Source organism: Chinchilla lanigera, unplaced genomic scaffold (genome assembly GCF_000276665.1).
Source record: "Chinchilla lanigera isolate Chin_1 unplaced genomic scaffold, ChiLan1.0 scaffold00096, whole genome shotgun sequence".
Classification (NCBI taxonomy): Eukaryota; Metazoa; Chordata; class Mammalia; order Rodentia; family Chinchillidae; genus Chinchilla; species Chinchilla lanigera.
In genome coordinates, this window is record NW_004955497.1 from 574,256 (window position 1) to 593,050 (window position 18,795).

The 18,795-nt window shown below is 34.5% G+C and overlaps 1 protein-coding gene across 1 annotated transcript in view; it reads right to left on the reverse strand.

Annotated features, from left to right (window-relative positions):
- Nucleotides 1–422: 422 nt before the first annotated feature.
- Nucleotides 423–18,795, reverse strand: part of Pspc1 (paraspeckle component 1) — a gene marked incomplete at its 5' end in the record, with an annotated part of 67,208 nt that continues 48,835 nt past the window's right edge. The window contains 3 exon segments of the mRNA XM_005406291.2: nt 423–1,270; nt 3,405–3,574; nt 7,379–7,436. Of these exon segments, the coding sequence (XP_005406348.2) occupies nt 1,085–1,270; nt 3,405–3,574; nt 7,379–7,436 (414 nt within the window).

The following is an 18,795-nucleotide window of genomic DNA, read 5'->3' on the forward strand; positions in this document are numbered from 1 at the left end:
GCATTGAAATTCAAAATAGGTACTGGACAGAACAGGAATCTAATCAGATTTAAATGACCCTACCATTGTGAAGTTGATTCTCTCCCGTTTAAAAAAAGCAACACTTCAACTATACACATTCCTAACCATCAGACAGATTTTACTGGACAGAACTGCAACTACAGAGAAATATTTAACACTGTTGAGTCAAGCCATCATTTAATACTATTAGAAACCAACATTCTCAAGAAGTGCCTAATTAACCATGAACCACCCAACAAATCTTCCCGTAACTACCAACCCAAAAGTCCTGTTTCTTGAAAAACTCAACACTAGGTGTATAATAATAAAGGTGAGATCTAGATACTGAAACCAAATAAATGCTGGAAGATAAAATTAAAAACTAGGTATTTTATAAGCAAAAGAGATTTGCCTTCAAACAGTTTTTTCAAGATTCAAAAGATTTATTTAGAAAAAGCAACACAGGACAAAGATACCCTTATTGATCCTTTTCAGAATATCTGAATATTCAGAATCTTTATGAAATGTAGGCAGTAACTCCAACTTCACAAAACATCAGTAGGTTATACAAATTAACCCATGCACTCCCACCCCCAAATGTACTAATCTGTATTGACATTAGCTTTCACTAAGTTTCTATCTTCAGGGCTACTTGCACAAAAAAAGCAAAAATCATTTTTGGATTTTTAAATGGCGAGGATTAGTTAAAGCAACCAAGGAATTATTGTTACAGCAAAGTTTAGTAAAACCGCAAGAGAATACCACTAGTAACATCTTAAATTACTCAAAATGATTTCTTTATTGAGAGAAAGAAACTACATAAATTTCACAGTACTATAGCATAACTGTAGTTAGCTAAAGTCACAAACACATTTTAACATTCACAATGATGCGTATCATCATTACCATTCTAATCTACAAAGCTTATGAATAAAGAAAAATACAAAACCTCAAGTTTTACAAAAGAAAACGTTTTCAGTCTACACACATTAACAATAAAACCATTTCTTCCAGGTAACAGGTAAAAGTGTAAAGGCATACCACTGAATTTTGTTTTTCAAAATAGCCAGGAACAAAAGAACGTTTAGTATCTACGACGCTTATTAGGACCTTCGAAGTTGCCCCCTTGAGTGCCTCTACCAAAGCCACCAGGACCACCACTCACGGGACCCACACCGGTCATTGGTGCCTGAGGGGTCTCAGAACCTGCTCTACTCCCCATAGGAGATCCCATCTGGGAAGGTGGTCCTTGGGAAAATCTATCATTGTGCTAGAAGACCACATAACGAACATGAAGTCCATTTGGAACACGCCAAATATAAGTGACAAGAAAAATTGGCAAAATCCCAAGTGGTGATGTCATGAAGTTCAGCAGAAAGTCCAGCAGAATCAGGATCACACATAGAAGGAAGAAAGGAGCAATTTAATTAGTTTCTATGTTTAAAAATAAAAAAGCAGCATCTGAAGATTTACAAATTGCTAATGTTATGCCTCAATTTCATGAAAAAAAGAACTGACTGTATGATAAAAGCAAATGCCATCTCAAGCCTAGTATTATACTACTACCCTGATCCATTTTTAAAAGTTTATATGAAACTACTGTAAAAGATAAATAATTTATTAAAAAGTAGATAAAACTGGGGAGCAGCATCATATTCTGTTTTATAAACCAAACATTCTAAAATCAAGACATGAAGCAAAAGTCTAATAAGCGAAGAGCTATGATTTCAAAATGAAAACTTCTGAGAAGTTTTTACTGAAAAACTAGTATTAGGAAGATGGTTAAACTTTAAAAGTTGATTAATGTGTACTACAAATAGCAGAATTAAACATCAACATCTAGTATTTTGAAAACTTTACAACAATGACCCATATATTAATCTCAAGGGTTTAACAGAACTCCTTAAGTGCAATAGTAAAATGTAATCATAAAAAAGCCCCAAGGGTGATACTTAAATAAAGTTTACAATTTCAGGGAAAGAAGTATAAAAATAGTTAACATTATTATTCTACTGAAAGTTACAGGATAAAGAAAAACTTAACCAAGTAATTTTCATTGAGCTTTTTGACATTTTACTATAAAAAATAGGAGCTGTAGACAGCAAATGTTGGCACTGGCTCAACTTGCTGAACAAACTACCAAGTTTCAAACTGCAACTGTGAGCACATTTTAAAGAGAGCATCTCTCAAGTAAACAAATTTAAAAATGATGAACAGTGCATTCCTCAGTTCTAAGATGCATGATGTCCGGTTTTTTGTTTTTGGTGACCCTGCACGTGCTAGAAAGGGGATCTACGATTGAGCTACTCTCCAGTCCACTATGTCTTACTTTTAAAATCTTCTACAGCAACACAATTTACAACTGAGAGCAATCTGAGTTTTAAATCTGGCAGTGCTTTTCTTCTTTAGCAGCATGTGATACGGTATCCCCAAACATTTGATATGGTATCCCCAAACCAAACTGCCATTTCAAAATATACAGCCAACAGTTTTCTTTCTAAATGTTATTTAGAAAAATCATGGAGAAACACCACATGAGAAAATATTCTGCCATTATAAAGCCTCATTTAAGGATAATAATAAAAGATACCAATCTTACTGATATTGAATATATAATAAAAATACAACTGAAAAACCCTGCTCTTATATTTTACCCAAAGATATCTTCACACTCTCAGACCACAGCAAAAAAAAAATTATCTGGGGCTGGGGACTCAACTCAGCAGCACAGCACCTGCTTGGCAAGCGTGAGGTCGTGAGTTCGATTCCCAGTACCAGGGGGAAAAAAAAAATCTAAATTTAGAAACAAATATCAAAAGTAATTCTGTGAAAATACAGCAATGTACATTTAGAATATACCAAAAAAAAATTTACAATGAAAATATACTTTAAAGTCATGACAAGTGACTGTTCTATCAAAAATGACTACTGAAAACTATTTTCACACATAATGAAGTTTTGTCCCTACCAAAGGAGTCCATACAGAGAAAGAACACAAACATCAAATACTTAACCATTACACTGAATACTGATAAATGATGGCTACAAATTAAAATCACTGAAAAAGATCTGTAAAAACATACGTACATGCTATGTGCTGAGATCTAAGAGCATGCCATGCATAGCAGTCCTTCCTCTTGGACTACTAAAAGATTGTCTCTCCTAAATCTAACTTCACAAAGTTACTTTTCTTTCATTGGGTGTTTATTGCCAAAACAAATGTCAAATTACATTAATGTGAAACAGGCCAGGGATTTAGCTCAGTGGCACACCACCTGCCTGGCAAGGGCAAGGTCCTGAATTCGATTCCTGGTACCAAAAAAACAAGATACATTAAGTGTGAAGGTATCTTTGGGGCACAAGATACATTATTGAATATAATCAAAATGTTTATGATACATTACCACTGCTCCATTATCTGGCATCATTGGAGTTCCCATATTTGCAGCTCCTTCTGGTCCCATGGCAGGACCAGGACCCATTGGTGGGCCAGGTATAGCTCCTCTGTTGTTCATATTCATACCCATCATTGGAGGAGGACCTTGGTTACCAGCAGGTGCTGGGCTAAATGCATCTATGTAAAACAATCTATACTTAGAGCTGTCCTATCTTAGTTTAGTAAACATTATAAACTTTACAAAACTTACACAATCTCATACCCCCTAACTATAACCCAAATCATTTTCCTTCCTTGAGAATAAGACAATTATCCATTGTCCACTAAAGCATTACCTACATGCTAAAATTTTCATCCCCAAAACACACATACATAAAAGAAATGAAGCAACTATCAATTATTTTACTGCATCTGAGAATGTAACAATTTGAAAGTTTTAAAGATCAGAAGTAATTACTAAAGCCTATTTATAGCAATTTTGTTTTGGTGCTTTTTTTTGAGATAGGGTTTCACTATATAATTAAGGCTGGCCTACAACTTTAGGTGATCTGCCTGCCTCAGCCTCCTAAGTGCTGGGATTAAAAGTGTGCACAACCACATTGGAAAAATTTTGTTAACCAACAATATTGACTATACTACCAATTTCAATGAACAAGGGAGGGTTAGCACTTCAAAAATGTTTTCTTAGTCATAACTAAAAAATACTACCTGGTAAATGACATTAAGTTGTAAGAGGAAAAAGCACTTCCTAGAAAGATCACTGCAGTGAACGTTACTAAATACATCCCCAAATTACAAAGTACTATTTTTTAAACATTCTATTAAAATATGCAATATAAACTCTCCCTCAAATAAAAATGACTCATCATGATAAAGCTTATTTTTAAAAACACAAAAATATGGATAAAATAGCTAGTGGATGTTTTTGATATACAAAATTCTGGAAATGAGGATAATCAGATATACATCAAATTTTTCATCAAAACAGATATTCACCTATATTTTAACTGCCACAGTGGTTCAATTGGAATATTTATCATAAATAGGATGGTTGCAAAGACATATTTTTAGGTATTAAAAAAATTTTAAGTGTTTGTACTTGTTCCTAAAAAATTCAGAACTAAGATTGATTCCACCTTAGAGGTTTCTTTATGTACATCAATTTTCTGGCCCTCAGAACTAAACCTTGTAAATAAACATTATAAAAGAAGCTGAAGTTTTCATTCAAATCCACTACAGAACAGTTAATGACACTGAACTCTCTTCTAGGAGTACTCTCTCAAGGAGTAGCTGAAAAGAGCTCACTCCAAAACAATCCTTACCATCACACACTACTGTGCTTCAAAGTCAAGCCCAGAAAACAAGCAATTTGTCAAAGGAATTACTTCCTTAATCCCAAAATGTTCTTGATGATAAATCTATACTTTATCCAGGAGTGTTTCCATTGCCCTGGGACAGTTACTATCATTTTAACCAGTTCCCATAATCTAGAAAAGACAGTATCTAACAGGCATCTTTCCTTTACTTTCTCCAAAAAGAATAGATTTAATAGTATTTTTTTTTCTTTTTATTCTTCTTCAATAGACATGCTACACTTAACTTGTAAGTCTGGACTATAATTACACAACTATGTGTACTAAAAAAAGATTGTTAATATTCCCAACTATCAGCCATTTTTAAATGACATCTTCAACCACCGAACTATAAACTAAGTTTAAAGATCTAAGAAATATTGGCATGATCTGGCTTTATAAACTGTTTTACTTGGTACACATACTAGTGATAAATCAGAAAATCTATTGGCAAATTCTATTAATGGAATTTGTTACTTTTTATTTTTCTGCTGGGGATCAAATCCAAAGTGCTAACCACGTGCTTTAGAACTAAGCTACAAGCCTGGCTCCAACCACGTACCCTAAAGAGATAGATCAATTTTACCTACTCAACAGTAACCCAACTGGATTAGCTCCAAAAACCATTAAAGGCTCACACTGAATAAAGACTACAGAAAAGAGTGTTAAATGGACTGGACTTCAGGAAAGTGCTGAAAATATAAATGTGGTTTTCTAGTGAAAAGTCACAAAATGTTCAAATTCTCTTCAATTCCTAAATAAATAAAGCATTTAAATGTACAATATATATTGTAAAATGGGAAGAAACTACTCAAAAGGAGAAACTGGGATGGGGAAAAGAGAAAAGCAAAGCCAAAATATATACACATATATATATGTATATAATATGTATATTATACATATATAAAAGATAGACTAATGATTTCTCTTAGTTCACTAAAAAGAAAGGTTTGTGCTAATATTGTCTGGACAATTAAATGCCAGTATCTTACAACTAATTTAAAGATAACGATCCCCAATGTATTAATCATTGTTACCCTCCTGTTATCTTTTGAAACTGTTTTTTTTTTTCTTTAAAATAAATTTTTAAAAAGCACAGGCCTATTTTTTTAAAAAAAAACAGGAATCAAACTCAGGGCCTTGTGCTTGCCAGGCAGGTGCTATGCCTCTGAGATATATCCCCGGCCCCTAAAGACGTAAAAAGTTGCTAACCCAATCGAGAATGTTTTCATTGGGGCTGGGGATTTAGCTCAGTGGCACAGTGCCTGCCTGGCAAGCTCAAGGTCATGAGTTCAGTTCCCGGTACTGGGGGGAAAAAAAAAAAGAGAATGTTTTCACAATCTCTCTGGACCATGATAAAACAGTTTTAAGCATTATACTATTATAAAGTTTGGTTCTGATGTTAATGACAACCTAATGAGGTAATGGTCCTTTCATACTACTTACAATTCTCAATAATCCCATTCTTATATAAAAATTACATGGATTTTATATAGGAAAACATAATTTACTCTGAAAAAATAAATGCAGAACCACTGCTACATTATTATATACTCAACTATGCTTCATATTTTAGAATTTGTAGTCTTGTTTCATTAATTATTTTATATCCATGTGAATGATTAAGTTCACTATAGACAAGGAAAATGTTTCAGGCTTCCTTTACATACAAAGTTATTTAGTGACTACTTGTTGGTAGATACAGAAATAAACTATGTGATTAAGAAGTGTCAAAAAACTGATATAGAGATTTAAGAAAGAAGAACTGATGTAGAAAATGTTCACTCTCTTAAATTTTATTTCATATATTATGTAGTTGAAGAAGTCACTAGATGGGTGTGCATGCCATGTACACTAGATGCCCTAGGAATGTTTTCAAAATACTGTGTACATTGGGTTATATAAAAATTTTAACTTTGCGACAGCTGCTGTAGAGCCATGTAATGTGAAAGTTTAATCCATTATCTAATCTTTAAATGTACGGCATTTCAAACTTCAAATTGAAGACACATGTATACGATGCTCCACTTATTTACTTATTGATTCTGCTTCCCTGTAGTACGGATATAAGAGCCAAGTGGCGTGAAAGTTGTTAACATAGGCATTTTCTTAAAATTTTTATATGAACTCTAAAGATATGCATTACCATGACACATTTCACTTCCTGAAGTCATAGACCTCTCTCTAGGCAATCCATTTCCATGCGCAATATTCAAATTAAAGTTAAATATTAAGTAACATGAGCAAAAAGCTACTTTAAAACAAATTTGTAAAATGTTCTCAAGAATTAGTAAAAAAGACAATTTGAAGGAACAAAATTTGACTATAAAAATATGACAGAATTGTATTACATCATATAATAACTAAACTACTTTTAGGCTGTACTAGAAACTCATAGGTTTCTTTCATTGAAGCTATAAAACTAGAACACATACCTTTCAAACTTTCTTCCTTGGCATATATTATTAATACAATTATATTTCACTTTAAGAAACAGAAGATTTCACCTTCACAAGTATTGGTTCTGTATTTTAAGTCTCTTAATGATATGTAAATACCACAAAGAGCATTTACAGTATCCCAAAGAATTACAAGTAAGTTACAGAAGGCTTTTGCTTCAAATCCCTACCTCCCATGTTTATTGCTCCACGGGGACCCATATCACCCATTCTCATTTCCTGTTCTCTCTGTAAATAAACATAGTTGTCACAGTCAACCTATCGATATGACTTTACATTTCCCATCTAAAATGAAAAAGACAAGAGTGAATTGGAACATCACTTTCTATTAAAAATATTCGAAATTTTCCATCAATTACTCAACAGAAAAGAATTTCAGTGTCTCAAATTTAATACACTATGAATGTTTAGAACACCAGTTTATATTGTAAGATTACCCATGAATCAGATTACATAAACTCTACCACGGATTACTTCTTAATGTTTCTATTTCACCAAAGACACATACCAAGACTTCAAGAAAAGTCCAAAATAACAAGTGGCATCAATTATTCTTCCTCCTAGGTTACACAAGTGTTAAAATAAAAATCACACACAATTTTCACTATCCAAATATTAAAATTCATTCTTTCAGTTTTACTAAAGTATCCTTCCAACCAGATATTACAGATATGTAATAAAAATCTTCACTTAGCACAAGCAAGTCACTGAATTCCGACAAAAATCCGCTTTCCTTCAGCTGAGCAATGGTTCTATCTAAAACCTGAATGCAAGGGTGCCAATTTCTGAGGCAATACACTACTTAGGTTATCTATAATACAAAAGGTCATACAAGTGTTAAAAACCTCTGACAGTTAATTGCAGAAACTACTTCCTAAGAACAATTAATTTACTAACAACAATTCCGTGTAACTTCAACAAAACTTAAGGCAAAATTACTAAGTAACTTTTACTCATTTACTTACTTACTTTACTTATTTGAGCATATAGTGCTGGGGACAGAACGCACACACAGTGCTCTACCACTGAGCTACATCCCCAGTCCCTAAAAACATTCTAAAACTGCAATTTTCTAGGGTGAGGACATAGCTCCGCCGGTATAATGCTTGCCTAAAATAGGAATTTTGATGACCATTTCAAGTCTCAACTGCATTACAAATACAGTAATCATAAGTAACATTCTGAGGCAAAGACAGCAACATTTAAATCTTGAGGCAGAAATTGTTTTTTAAAGCTATTTACTAAAAACTAAATGTTCATTTACCATTCCATTTAATGATATAAAACATGAGTGAAAAGTACATACAAACCTAGAAATAAGTAGAAGCCTGTGATTGAAATATTGTATGCTGGTCACTTAGCAGGAAATGGCTTTAAAAAATAATTTTTTTAAACACCGTCCATTTAAACTAAATTGGAGATGATTAAAAGGTAGTATTTAAGTAAAAAAAAAAAAGGTAATATTTAACAAAGCTATATTGTTATGTATGAAGCTGTAAAAAATAAAAACACCATCAAGAAAAAATAAAATGTTTGGTCACTTTATTTACAAAACTTAAATGCCAAACCTTTTTTTTTTTTTTTTTTTTTTTTTTGTCCTTTTGAGACAGGGTTTCACTATGCAGTTCAGGCTGCCTTGAATTTTCTTTGCAGCCCAGGATGGCCTCAAACGCCCATGATCCTCCTGTCTCAGCCTCCTGAGTGCTGGGATTATAGGCATGCGCTACCATGACTAGCTAATGCCAAACCTATGCTATTTTTTAAGTTTCAGAAAAGTAAGTTTGTTTCTTCTCATAAAACTCTTGGCTACCAATAAATTTTTTCTCTCAAGTACTGAGGGTGAAACCCAGGGCCTCAAGCATGACACCCAAGAGCTCTACCACTAAGCCTCACTTCTACCCTTTCTAATTTATCTGTTGTCCATCCATCTACCTACCCACCCACCCATCCATTCAACCATCTATTCACGTCTCTATCTGAGGTACTGGGGATTGCTCCCAGGGCCTTCATACTGAGTTGTATCTCCTGTCCTTTCTTCCTTTTTTATTTTCAGACAGGCTCTCACTAAGTTACCCAGGATGACCTCAAATGTGTTATTCTCCTGGCTCAGCCTTCTGAGTAGCTAGGATTACATGTGTGCACCACAGCACAGGCGTAGATGCTAATACTTACCTGCAATACAAGCTAGATTATAAAACAGGACTACTGACCAAGCATTATACATTCATATTATGTTTTAAATAATCATTACTACTAACTCAGCCAAACCAAGCCGCCATTTCCTCCTCATTACTTAGGATCTATTAATAGCACATCTAGACCCCAAAAATTTATATTCTACTTAATAACAAAGAGTAAAATACATGAGCCTCATGATGACTTTTGGGGAGGCAGGGTTTAATTTACATTTTTCATTTTTGATTTGAACTCATTTTGAAAAGTTAGGGATGCAATATTTAATCATTAATAGCATATAATCTCACTGCTTGAGACTCCAACTCTCAAATACCCTTTAAATATCCTAACAAACTATAAAGACCTATGAGATTCATGGGGGCAGATGGATTAGAAACCACCTTTGTTTGTTCTCTATATTTCAGTGCTAAATATCACGATGAAATAACAATGTTTAGCTTTATAATCCACAAAGTGCTTTCTTTATTTTTTTTCTCCGGTACCGGGAGACAAACTCACGACCTTGCGCTTGCCAGGCAGGCGCTTTTGCCGCTGAGCTAAATCCCCAGCCCCTCTTTTTATTATTTTTAAACTTACTTTTGCCATTGAGAGATTTTCATGGTAAACATTAACATACTGAGGGTCTGTTAAACAAAGAGTCACAGCAACATCCCCTTCTAATGCAGTATTATAAACTAGCTCAAGCTCTAAAGTATTTTTCCTTAGATGGGACATCAAAATGTTTCAATACTCCATAACACAGCATATCACTATATAAAAATACCCAATATGTACTTTGTGTTGTAGCATTTTTCACTAAACATATGTATACCTGCATTTCTTAATGTCGACAGTATATTTTAGAAAATTACTGTTATTTTATACACTACTCTTTTAAATCATTTTATATAATTTTAGGAAAAAGACCTTTTAGCTTCCAAGTCATTTCTTCATATTGCTGTTATTTTGTAAAAATTCAGTACTACATACTTTGAAGTAAATGCAAAGGAAGCAGATTATTAAGGTGATTTTATAAACTGAAAGACAAGATTTCTTTTTACACATCAGTAGTAAGAATCACTTAAACAACTGCTCAACTGTATGCCCACACAAAAGCAATATAAAAAGCCATCACTTCTAGGAATAACTTTTAATATATTTTAAATGAGAACTGATTTTTAAACGAATTTTAATGATGCTTTACTACTTTACCACAAATTAATGGGTGCAGTTTAAGCTGAAACAAGTTACTTGCAACCAACATCTCAAATACTGCAGTGCAAAAAAAGAGCTGTGATTTGAAACTCAGTTTTAAATGACTGATTCAACCCTATGAGGTACATTTACTATTACGCCATTTAAGAGATGATAAAACTGAGGAACAGATATTAAATAACTAACTTAAAATCATATAAATAAGTGGTTGGACTGGCCTATAAAATCCTGCTTAGAGTTCATAAAATTTCTACCATCACAAAGTATCTTTATTCTGCAAGAATTATTTACCACAAATCAAGGAAACACATTCACTCTTTGATTGAAATAGTAGCCAGTGAAATTTTACATATGTGAAACTGAAATTTAGTATTTTCAATTGGGAATACACGGTTAAAACAGTAAAAACCAATTCTTTAGTATTCTGTATGCTTTAGTAAATATTCTTTTAATATTGTCCATGACAAACAGGGTGCACAGATAAAGCACTTCTGACTCACTATAAGGGATGATGGTTATATGGCGGTGGAACAGGGTCAGATTAGCTCAGTGGCACAGCACCTGCCTATGAACCACAACGTCCTGAGTCTGATTCCCATGATCTCTCTCTTTCTCTCCCCCCCACATATACACAAACACACACACACAAAATCATTGAATTTGGTTGCATATTGATTAAGCCTCTTTATTTATGGCATAAGATTTCTATTTGAGACACCACCATCTACTTACTGATGACATTACTTAGCTGACGTTTTCTAACAAAATTATTAACAAATATGACTTCAAGAAAGGTGAGGTGGCACATGCCTATAGGCCAGCTCTCAGGAGGCTGAGGAAGGAGGATCACAAGTTTGAGTCTCACAAAAGCAACTTAGCGAGACTATCTCAAAGAAACAAAAGGTGCCAGGTGTGGTGGTGCACACCTGTAATCCCAGCACTCAAAAGGCTGAGGCAGGAGGATCATTGCCAGTTCAAGGCCAGCATGAACAGTATAGTGGAGATCCTGTCTCAAAAAGACAAAAAAAAAAGAAGAAATGAGATTTCAATTTTGTACAAGATACTTTAACAATGCAGGATATATCTGAATCAATGATTCACTAATTTTCCAATTAGTATACATCACCAAATTAAACATTAGTAAATCCATTCAAAATTTAAGACAGACTGATGCACTTTAATTCAAAAGAGTACCTTAAGAGACTACCATGGTATTGAACTATCTCTGCAGTTATTTGAGAAGGCTACTAATACCCTAGTCTTTTCATTATTTATCCGAGTAAAGCAGACCTTCTTGTGGATTTTAAACTAGGGGTCTTTTTGCAATACATGGACATGCAGAAGCCAATACAGGAAGACAACTTTTTTTGAGACAGGCTATTACGTAGTTCAGGCTGGCCTTGAACTCACTATGTAGTTCAGCTGGCCTCATACTAAAGATGATCCTCCTGCCTTAGCTTCCCAAGTGTTGCGATTACAGATGTGTGCCACTATGCCTGGCAAGACAACTATTCTCCATAGATCAAAATAAACAGATTTAAAAACACAAAAAATAGTAGCATTTCTGCAACTATATCAAAGTGGTAATTAAAGACATTTGTACACATATACAATAAGTCCATTCTTCCACCATACATTTTCTTTAAATTTTGATTTAATTTCAATATAGTGAATCCTGATTGGGAAAAAAAAAAAAAAAAAAAAAAAAGCTCTTTGGAATCCTTGGTAATTTTTGGCAGTGCAGAGGCATTTAAAAGCCCACAACGTCCTGACTGTTTTACAATTCCAGTCAAGGCCAAATGTGGTGCCACACACCTGTAATACCCATATTCTGGAAGCTTAAGCAAGAGGAGCACTGACAGTTCAGAAATACATACTAGACCTCATTTCAAATGAATCAATCAAGTTCCAATTGGTCCTTTTTAATCAAAATTTAACAGCAGTAATTTGCACTACTGCAAGGTAATCTATTTCCCCAAGTGCAGTAAATATGACACTACTGGCAGCTGACCTTTGAAAAATAAGGATAACTTTGCTTTAATAGTTGGGAAATCAATCTGTGACTTTACATGTATTCTACAGCATTTTTAAAGTAACATTTTTCTTTTTTTAAGAAACATTTTTCTTAAGGTAACGGTTTTTAAAATTTGATAGTACTGGGCCAGGGAGATTGCTCAGCTGCACAGTGCCTGCTTGGCAAGCACCAAGGTCCTGAGTTTGATTCCCAGTACCAAAAAAAAAAAAAATCCTAATCCTCACACATAAGGCGAAAATAAAGGACTAAACATTATGATACATGGAACTAAACAAAAACCAGCAGAATCAGAACAGTATCTTAAGGTTAGCCACAAGAAATTCATCAAGTATTACATTCTAAGTTTTTGTTTAAATGAATGAAATTTTATTGGCCAAAATCAAAGCTTTTCTTTATTCAGAAAGACCCCTCATATTTACCTATAAGGAAGCTTCTAAGCTTGTCTAGGGATAGCCATGTGCTATTTACATTGCATATTTCAAAAAAGCAACTGTTGAAATAATAATACAGAATATTTAAGTCCACTTTAAACTATATAATTCTGAAAAAAAAAAACAAAAAAACAAAAAAGTCCAGGCAAGAAAACTGAATCTTTTAATGTTCCTAAAAATAAACTTTTAAACATGACATCTATCATTTTAAAACATTTCTGTTAGTAAATGGCATCCTTATCACTTCTTTTACTAAGGAAACAACATAAAGATTAGGAGATTATTACATAAATTAGTCAAACATTCATGAGAAAGATGAAATAAAAACTGTGAGCGTCCAGAAACACTAATGAACACAATATAGCTACATACAGAAGAACAAACATCTATTTTATGAAATACTAATTAATAGGCATTAAAAAGATCAAGTGATGAGGCCACTGTCAAAAAACTCTTCACTCATTTTTTAGAAAGTATTAAGAATATGCATCAGCAGGGCAGGGGATTTAGCTCAGCGGCAAAGCGCCTGCCTGGCAAGTGCAAGGTCGTGAGTTCAGTTCCCAGTACCGGAGAAAAACAAAAAAACCAAAAAAAACAAAACAAACAAAGAATATGCATCAGCAAATTAATCTTTTCTGCTAAAATTAAATTTTTTTTAGGGCTAAGGATGTAGCTCCATGGTAGACTGCTTACCTACCATGTACAAGGGCTGAGATTCAACCCCGAGCATATCACACACACATATCCACACACACATGCACACAAACCTAGATGTTTTTAAATTTAAAAAGAACAAGACATATTTCTATTTATACATCTCAACAGCATGTAAACTTTCCATCCTAAACAATGGAAAAAACTAGTAAAGCTTAACATATTGTGATTCAGGTAATTAAAAAGAATTTCCAAAAAGTTATATAACACTGCTAGATAAGAAAAGAGAAAACATTTCATTTTTAATAAGTATATAACCTAGGTCTTTTGTTTGAATCTTTATACATCTCAAAAGATCTCCCATGAATATTGGAGGAAACAGAACTCAATTTTCTGACTTTCTTCTTTGGTTTGGTTGGATGGTTTCATTTTGAGACCGCTCTCACCATGTAGTTCAGGCTGGCTTTGAATTCACTATGCAGCCCAGGCTGGCCTCAAACTCAAGGAGATTCTCCTGCCTCCTCTTCCAAAAGCTGGGATCACAGGTGTGTGCCACCATGCCCAGCTCCTGTTTTCTGATTCTTAAAATGGAATTTTACATTACATGTCATGAAGAAATTACAAATTAAAGCATGACAGTATTACACAGCAATTCAAATGGCCAAAATTCAAAACACTAACACCACAGATCCTGGCAAGGACACAGACAGTGACGGTGAACCTTTCAGAGGTAACAAACAGCCGGCTGCATCGCAAGTGCCATGGGTTCATCAGCACTGATACGGAGGCCTCACTCACTGCTGATGGGAATACAAACTGTACGCTGCTCTGGAAGACAGCTTGGCAGTTTCAAATAAAACTACATACACTCTTATCATGGGATTCTGGACCATGCTCCTTGCTTTTTACCCAAAGGAGCTGAAATCTGTCCAAATAAAAAACTGCACATGAACGTTTGTAAGGGTTTTATTTGTAACTGCTAAATGTAGAAACAATCAAGATGTTTTTCACTAGATAAATAAACTGTGGTATGTCCCAACAAAAGAATATTATTGAGTGCTTTAAAAAAATAAAAAAAGAGGGCTGGGGATATGGCTCAGCAGCACAAGGCCTTGCTTGGGAAACCCAAGGACCTGAGTTCAATTCCTGCTACAAGGGGCCAGGGATTTAGCTCAGTGGCACAGCACCTGCCCAGGAAGCTCAAGGTTGTGAGTTCAATTCCCAGCACCAAAAAAAAAAAAAAAAGAGCTACCAAACCATACAGAGATATGGGGAAATTTAAATGCATATTGCTAAGTGAAAGAAATCCATTGACAAAAGGCTATATTCTAAAAAAGGCGAACTTATACAGACACTTTTTAATTTTGGAACAGTAAATGCCTTGCCAGGGGTTACAGGAGAGGGATGATAAAGGAGAGCATAGAGGATTCTCAGGGAGTAAAAATACTCTGTACAATATTATAAGAGTGGGTAAATGTCATTATATATTTGTCAAAGATCTCTGAATGTACAACACCAGGAATGAATCCTAATGTCAACTAAGGACTTTTGGTTGATACGGGTATGTTGCTTTCGGCTTGTTATTATTCAAGTGCCACTATGATATATGATTTTGAGAGTGGGGGAAGCCTGCATATGTGAGATGGACTTTCTACACTTCCTATTCAGTTTTGCTATGAATCTGAAACTGCTATAAACAGTAAAGCCTACAAAAGGATGTAAGAAGAAAGGAAGGGAACAGGCTAGGGATGTAAGTTAGAGGTATCACATGTGAGCTGCAGCTGTAAGGCCAGGCCTGGGTTTAACCCCCAAAACAGACAAACACAGAAAAGGTGGGCAGCAGCCAAACTTTAAGATATTCAAGCAAGGGCCGGGAATTTAGCTCAGCGGCAAAAGCGCTTGCCTGGCAAGCGCAAGGTCGTGAGTTCGGTTCCCGGTACCGGAGAAAAAACAAAAACAAAAAAAAAACAACTGAGGGTGAAGATATTCAAGCAAGCCAGGCATGACAGCACACACGTGGAACCCAGCTCTCTGGGAGGCTGCAGGGAGACCACAGCCTCTTAGCCCTTGTAATGTTTTTTTTTTTACCTTGAGACAGTGTTCTGCCAAAGGGCCCAGGCAATCAACAGTGTATTTTTAAAAGTCTACTTCAGGTAATAGGTGAAAGACTGTTCAGATGTCCCTGTCAAATTCAGCGGAATAGGCAGGAAAACTCATGGCTGCTTCTTAATACACAGAACCGCTTTGTGATGCTGAATTAAATGTAATTAAACATACCCTAACATGCAACAGACACCAAAGAAATACACTTTACATGAACAAACTCAAACAAACTTAGAGCTGATAATTTTAATGCATTTTAATGAGGATATTTTGAAGATTATTACTTTCAACTGTTGTGACAAATTCTCTCTGAGATGCTTTTAAAACCTACAATTGACTGGCAGTAATTCATCAGATATAGTTATCCTCTCCCAAACTCCTAAAGAAATAAAACTACAAGGAAAACAATGCTAAGAGAATCTTACCGAAGTTAATATAATATTGGTCACTAGTATTTCTTTCTTTCTTTTTGTCTTTTTGAGACAGGGTATCTCCCATACAGTTCAGGCTGGTCTTGAACTCACTTGGTAGCCTAAACTGGTCTCAAACTCACGACAATCCTCCTGCCTCACCCTCCGGAGTGCTGGGATTACAGGCATGCGCCACCACGCCCAGTGGTCACTGGTACTTCTTATGAAGAGTAAACTATCAAAACTGGCCAAGACTAAATTATGAAAGATGAAGGAAGCATAAATATAAACTGCATGACAATTCTGAATTGGTCCCATCAAAAGAACGCAATGAAGTAAGAAAACAAAGCATATGTAGTTCAGGGTATGAGGAACTAGATACATATAATACAGACACTTCTGTTTGTGATAATAGGCATTAGATAAAGTATCTCAAGAGTACATTGGAAGCTTTCACATTTTCACAATCTATCATATTTTTCCTGAGTATTTAATTCAACACAACTAATCTGATATACAATAATTACACATTTTAGTATAAAAATCAGTTACTTAGAATTTTTAATCATAAACAAGTGTTACAACCATATCAACTGTTAAAAATCATGTCTTAGAAAAGGCAGCAATATGCCAAATGAAACAAAAAAAAAGCAAACTCACACATATAGACTCAGTTATTTGAATTTTATTACTACTTTCTAGGTGTGTGTGTTCTTCAGGATCAAATTCACGCTTTGCAAAATACTAGACAAACAGTCTGTCACTTAGCTATATTTGACTTAGCCCATTATTTAACTTTGGTGTGTGGGTGAAAACAGGGTTTTGTTATATAGTTCAGGTTGGACTTGAACTCACTATGTAGCCCAGGCTGGCCTCGAACTCATGGGGATGCTCCTGCCTCAGCCTCCTGAATGCTAGGATTATAGGTGTGACCACAATGCATTTTAGACTATGGATACTTACAAAAACAAACTTTCAGAGGTTTTGTAAATTTCAAATAATGGCCAGGCAAGGTAGTACATGCATGTAATCCTAACACTTCAGAAGCTGAGGCAGGAGGATCACTAAAAATTCCAGGCCAGCCTGAAATACATAGTGAGACCCTGTCTCAAAAAAAAAAAGAAAAAAAATTTAATTTCATTGGTACATCACACTTCTAAACCTAAGCCATGAGCAGAACTATCCCCTACTACTAGTATTTATTATTAAACAAGGATAATAACAATACCATTCACCTAATTTAGCATAAAATTCTGACATTTCAAGTGATATTATATAGAGCTTTGTGCCCTCAATATTAAGTATAGAAGACATTCAGTACTGACTGGCCTAAAAACATCTCAAAATACAATCACCACATAAAGTAGCTCCTTTAGAGCAACTCTAAACACACTAATTTAGTTGCAAAGTAGAAAAACATTGTTTTTCTACAATAGCTTTTATTAATTCAAACAAATTCTTGTTAATTATACTAAACTTAATAGGTCTTTAAAAAACTTTGTTTAGTTTATTTGTCAATCTTGACTGTCCTCCAATTTCTCAAAGTAAAAAAGAAACATTAGCTGAAAGCAAGGCTTACCATTATAAACCAAATATTATCTGAAGAACTTACCATTTCAAAGAAAACGATGTGAGGTAGACCTACAATGTAGCACAATAACAAACCAACTGTATCAGTTAAAAATAAAGAAGGAATCACCTAAAAGTTCCACAATAGTGCCAGGACTATGCAGTAACACTTAGCACTCCACATTAGAGAATTTTTCTAAACTCTCAAGAACTTTTTAGCTCTGTCTCTTAGCATTTTCTATGTAAGTATTTAGCACCTAAAATCCTCCTAACACCCTCTGTCCTCTACATTGCTCAACTCTTATGTTTTGAAAAGAAGAAACCGAACAGATTTTTCTTCCTAAATGGAACCCGTGACTCCTGTCGGTCTAACATTGAAGGTATATCCAAATGGGATCTATGTACTGAAAAGTTAGGTATGCTGTAACCAAACACAAAAAGCTATAGGTTCATTTTTTAAAAATTACTTTTCATTATGATTCTATTATGAAAGCTATACATCAGTAGTTGTACCTCAAGACAACAAACGTTTTCTAAAATATCAAATGTTTGACACCTGAGGTATTATTATGGCCAATATGTGGTAATTTATGAATAGTGAAAAGCATGATTGAGCTTCACTGGCATTTTAAAAATGTGACATCAACCAAATAATTACCTCAATTTACTTATCAGTAACTGTATAATGATGTCTGTGATTTCCAATCTCAAAAAAGGCACAATAAACTAAAAAAAAAAAAAAAAATTAAGACTGCAACCTGGTAAACAAATAAATGGTTGAATACAAGAAGAATCACAGAGGCAAGGAGTCAGAGGTAAAATATGAATGACTCTGTATACATTTTCTCAAGAAGGAGAAAGATGGAAACCCGGCATGATGGCATACCCTTATAATCCCAGCACTTGAGAGGCTGAAGCAGGAGGATCCCCTCCAGTTCAAGGCCAGCTTGGGCTACGTAGTGAGTTCAAAACTAGCCTAAACTACAGAATAGCAA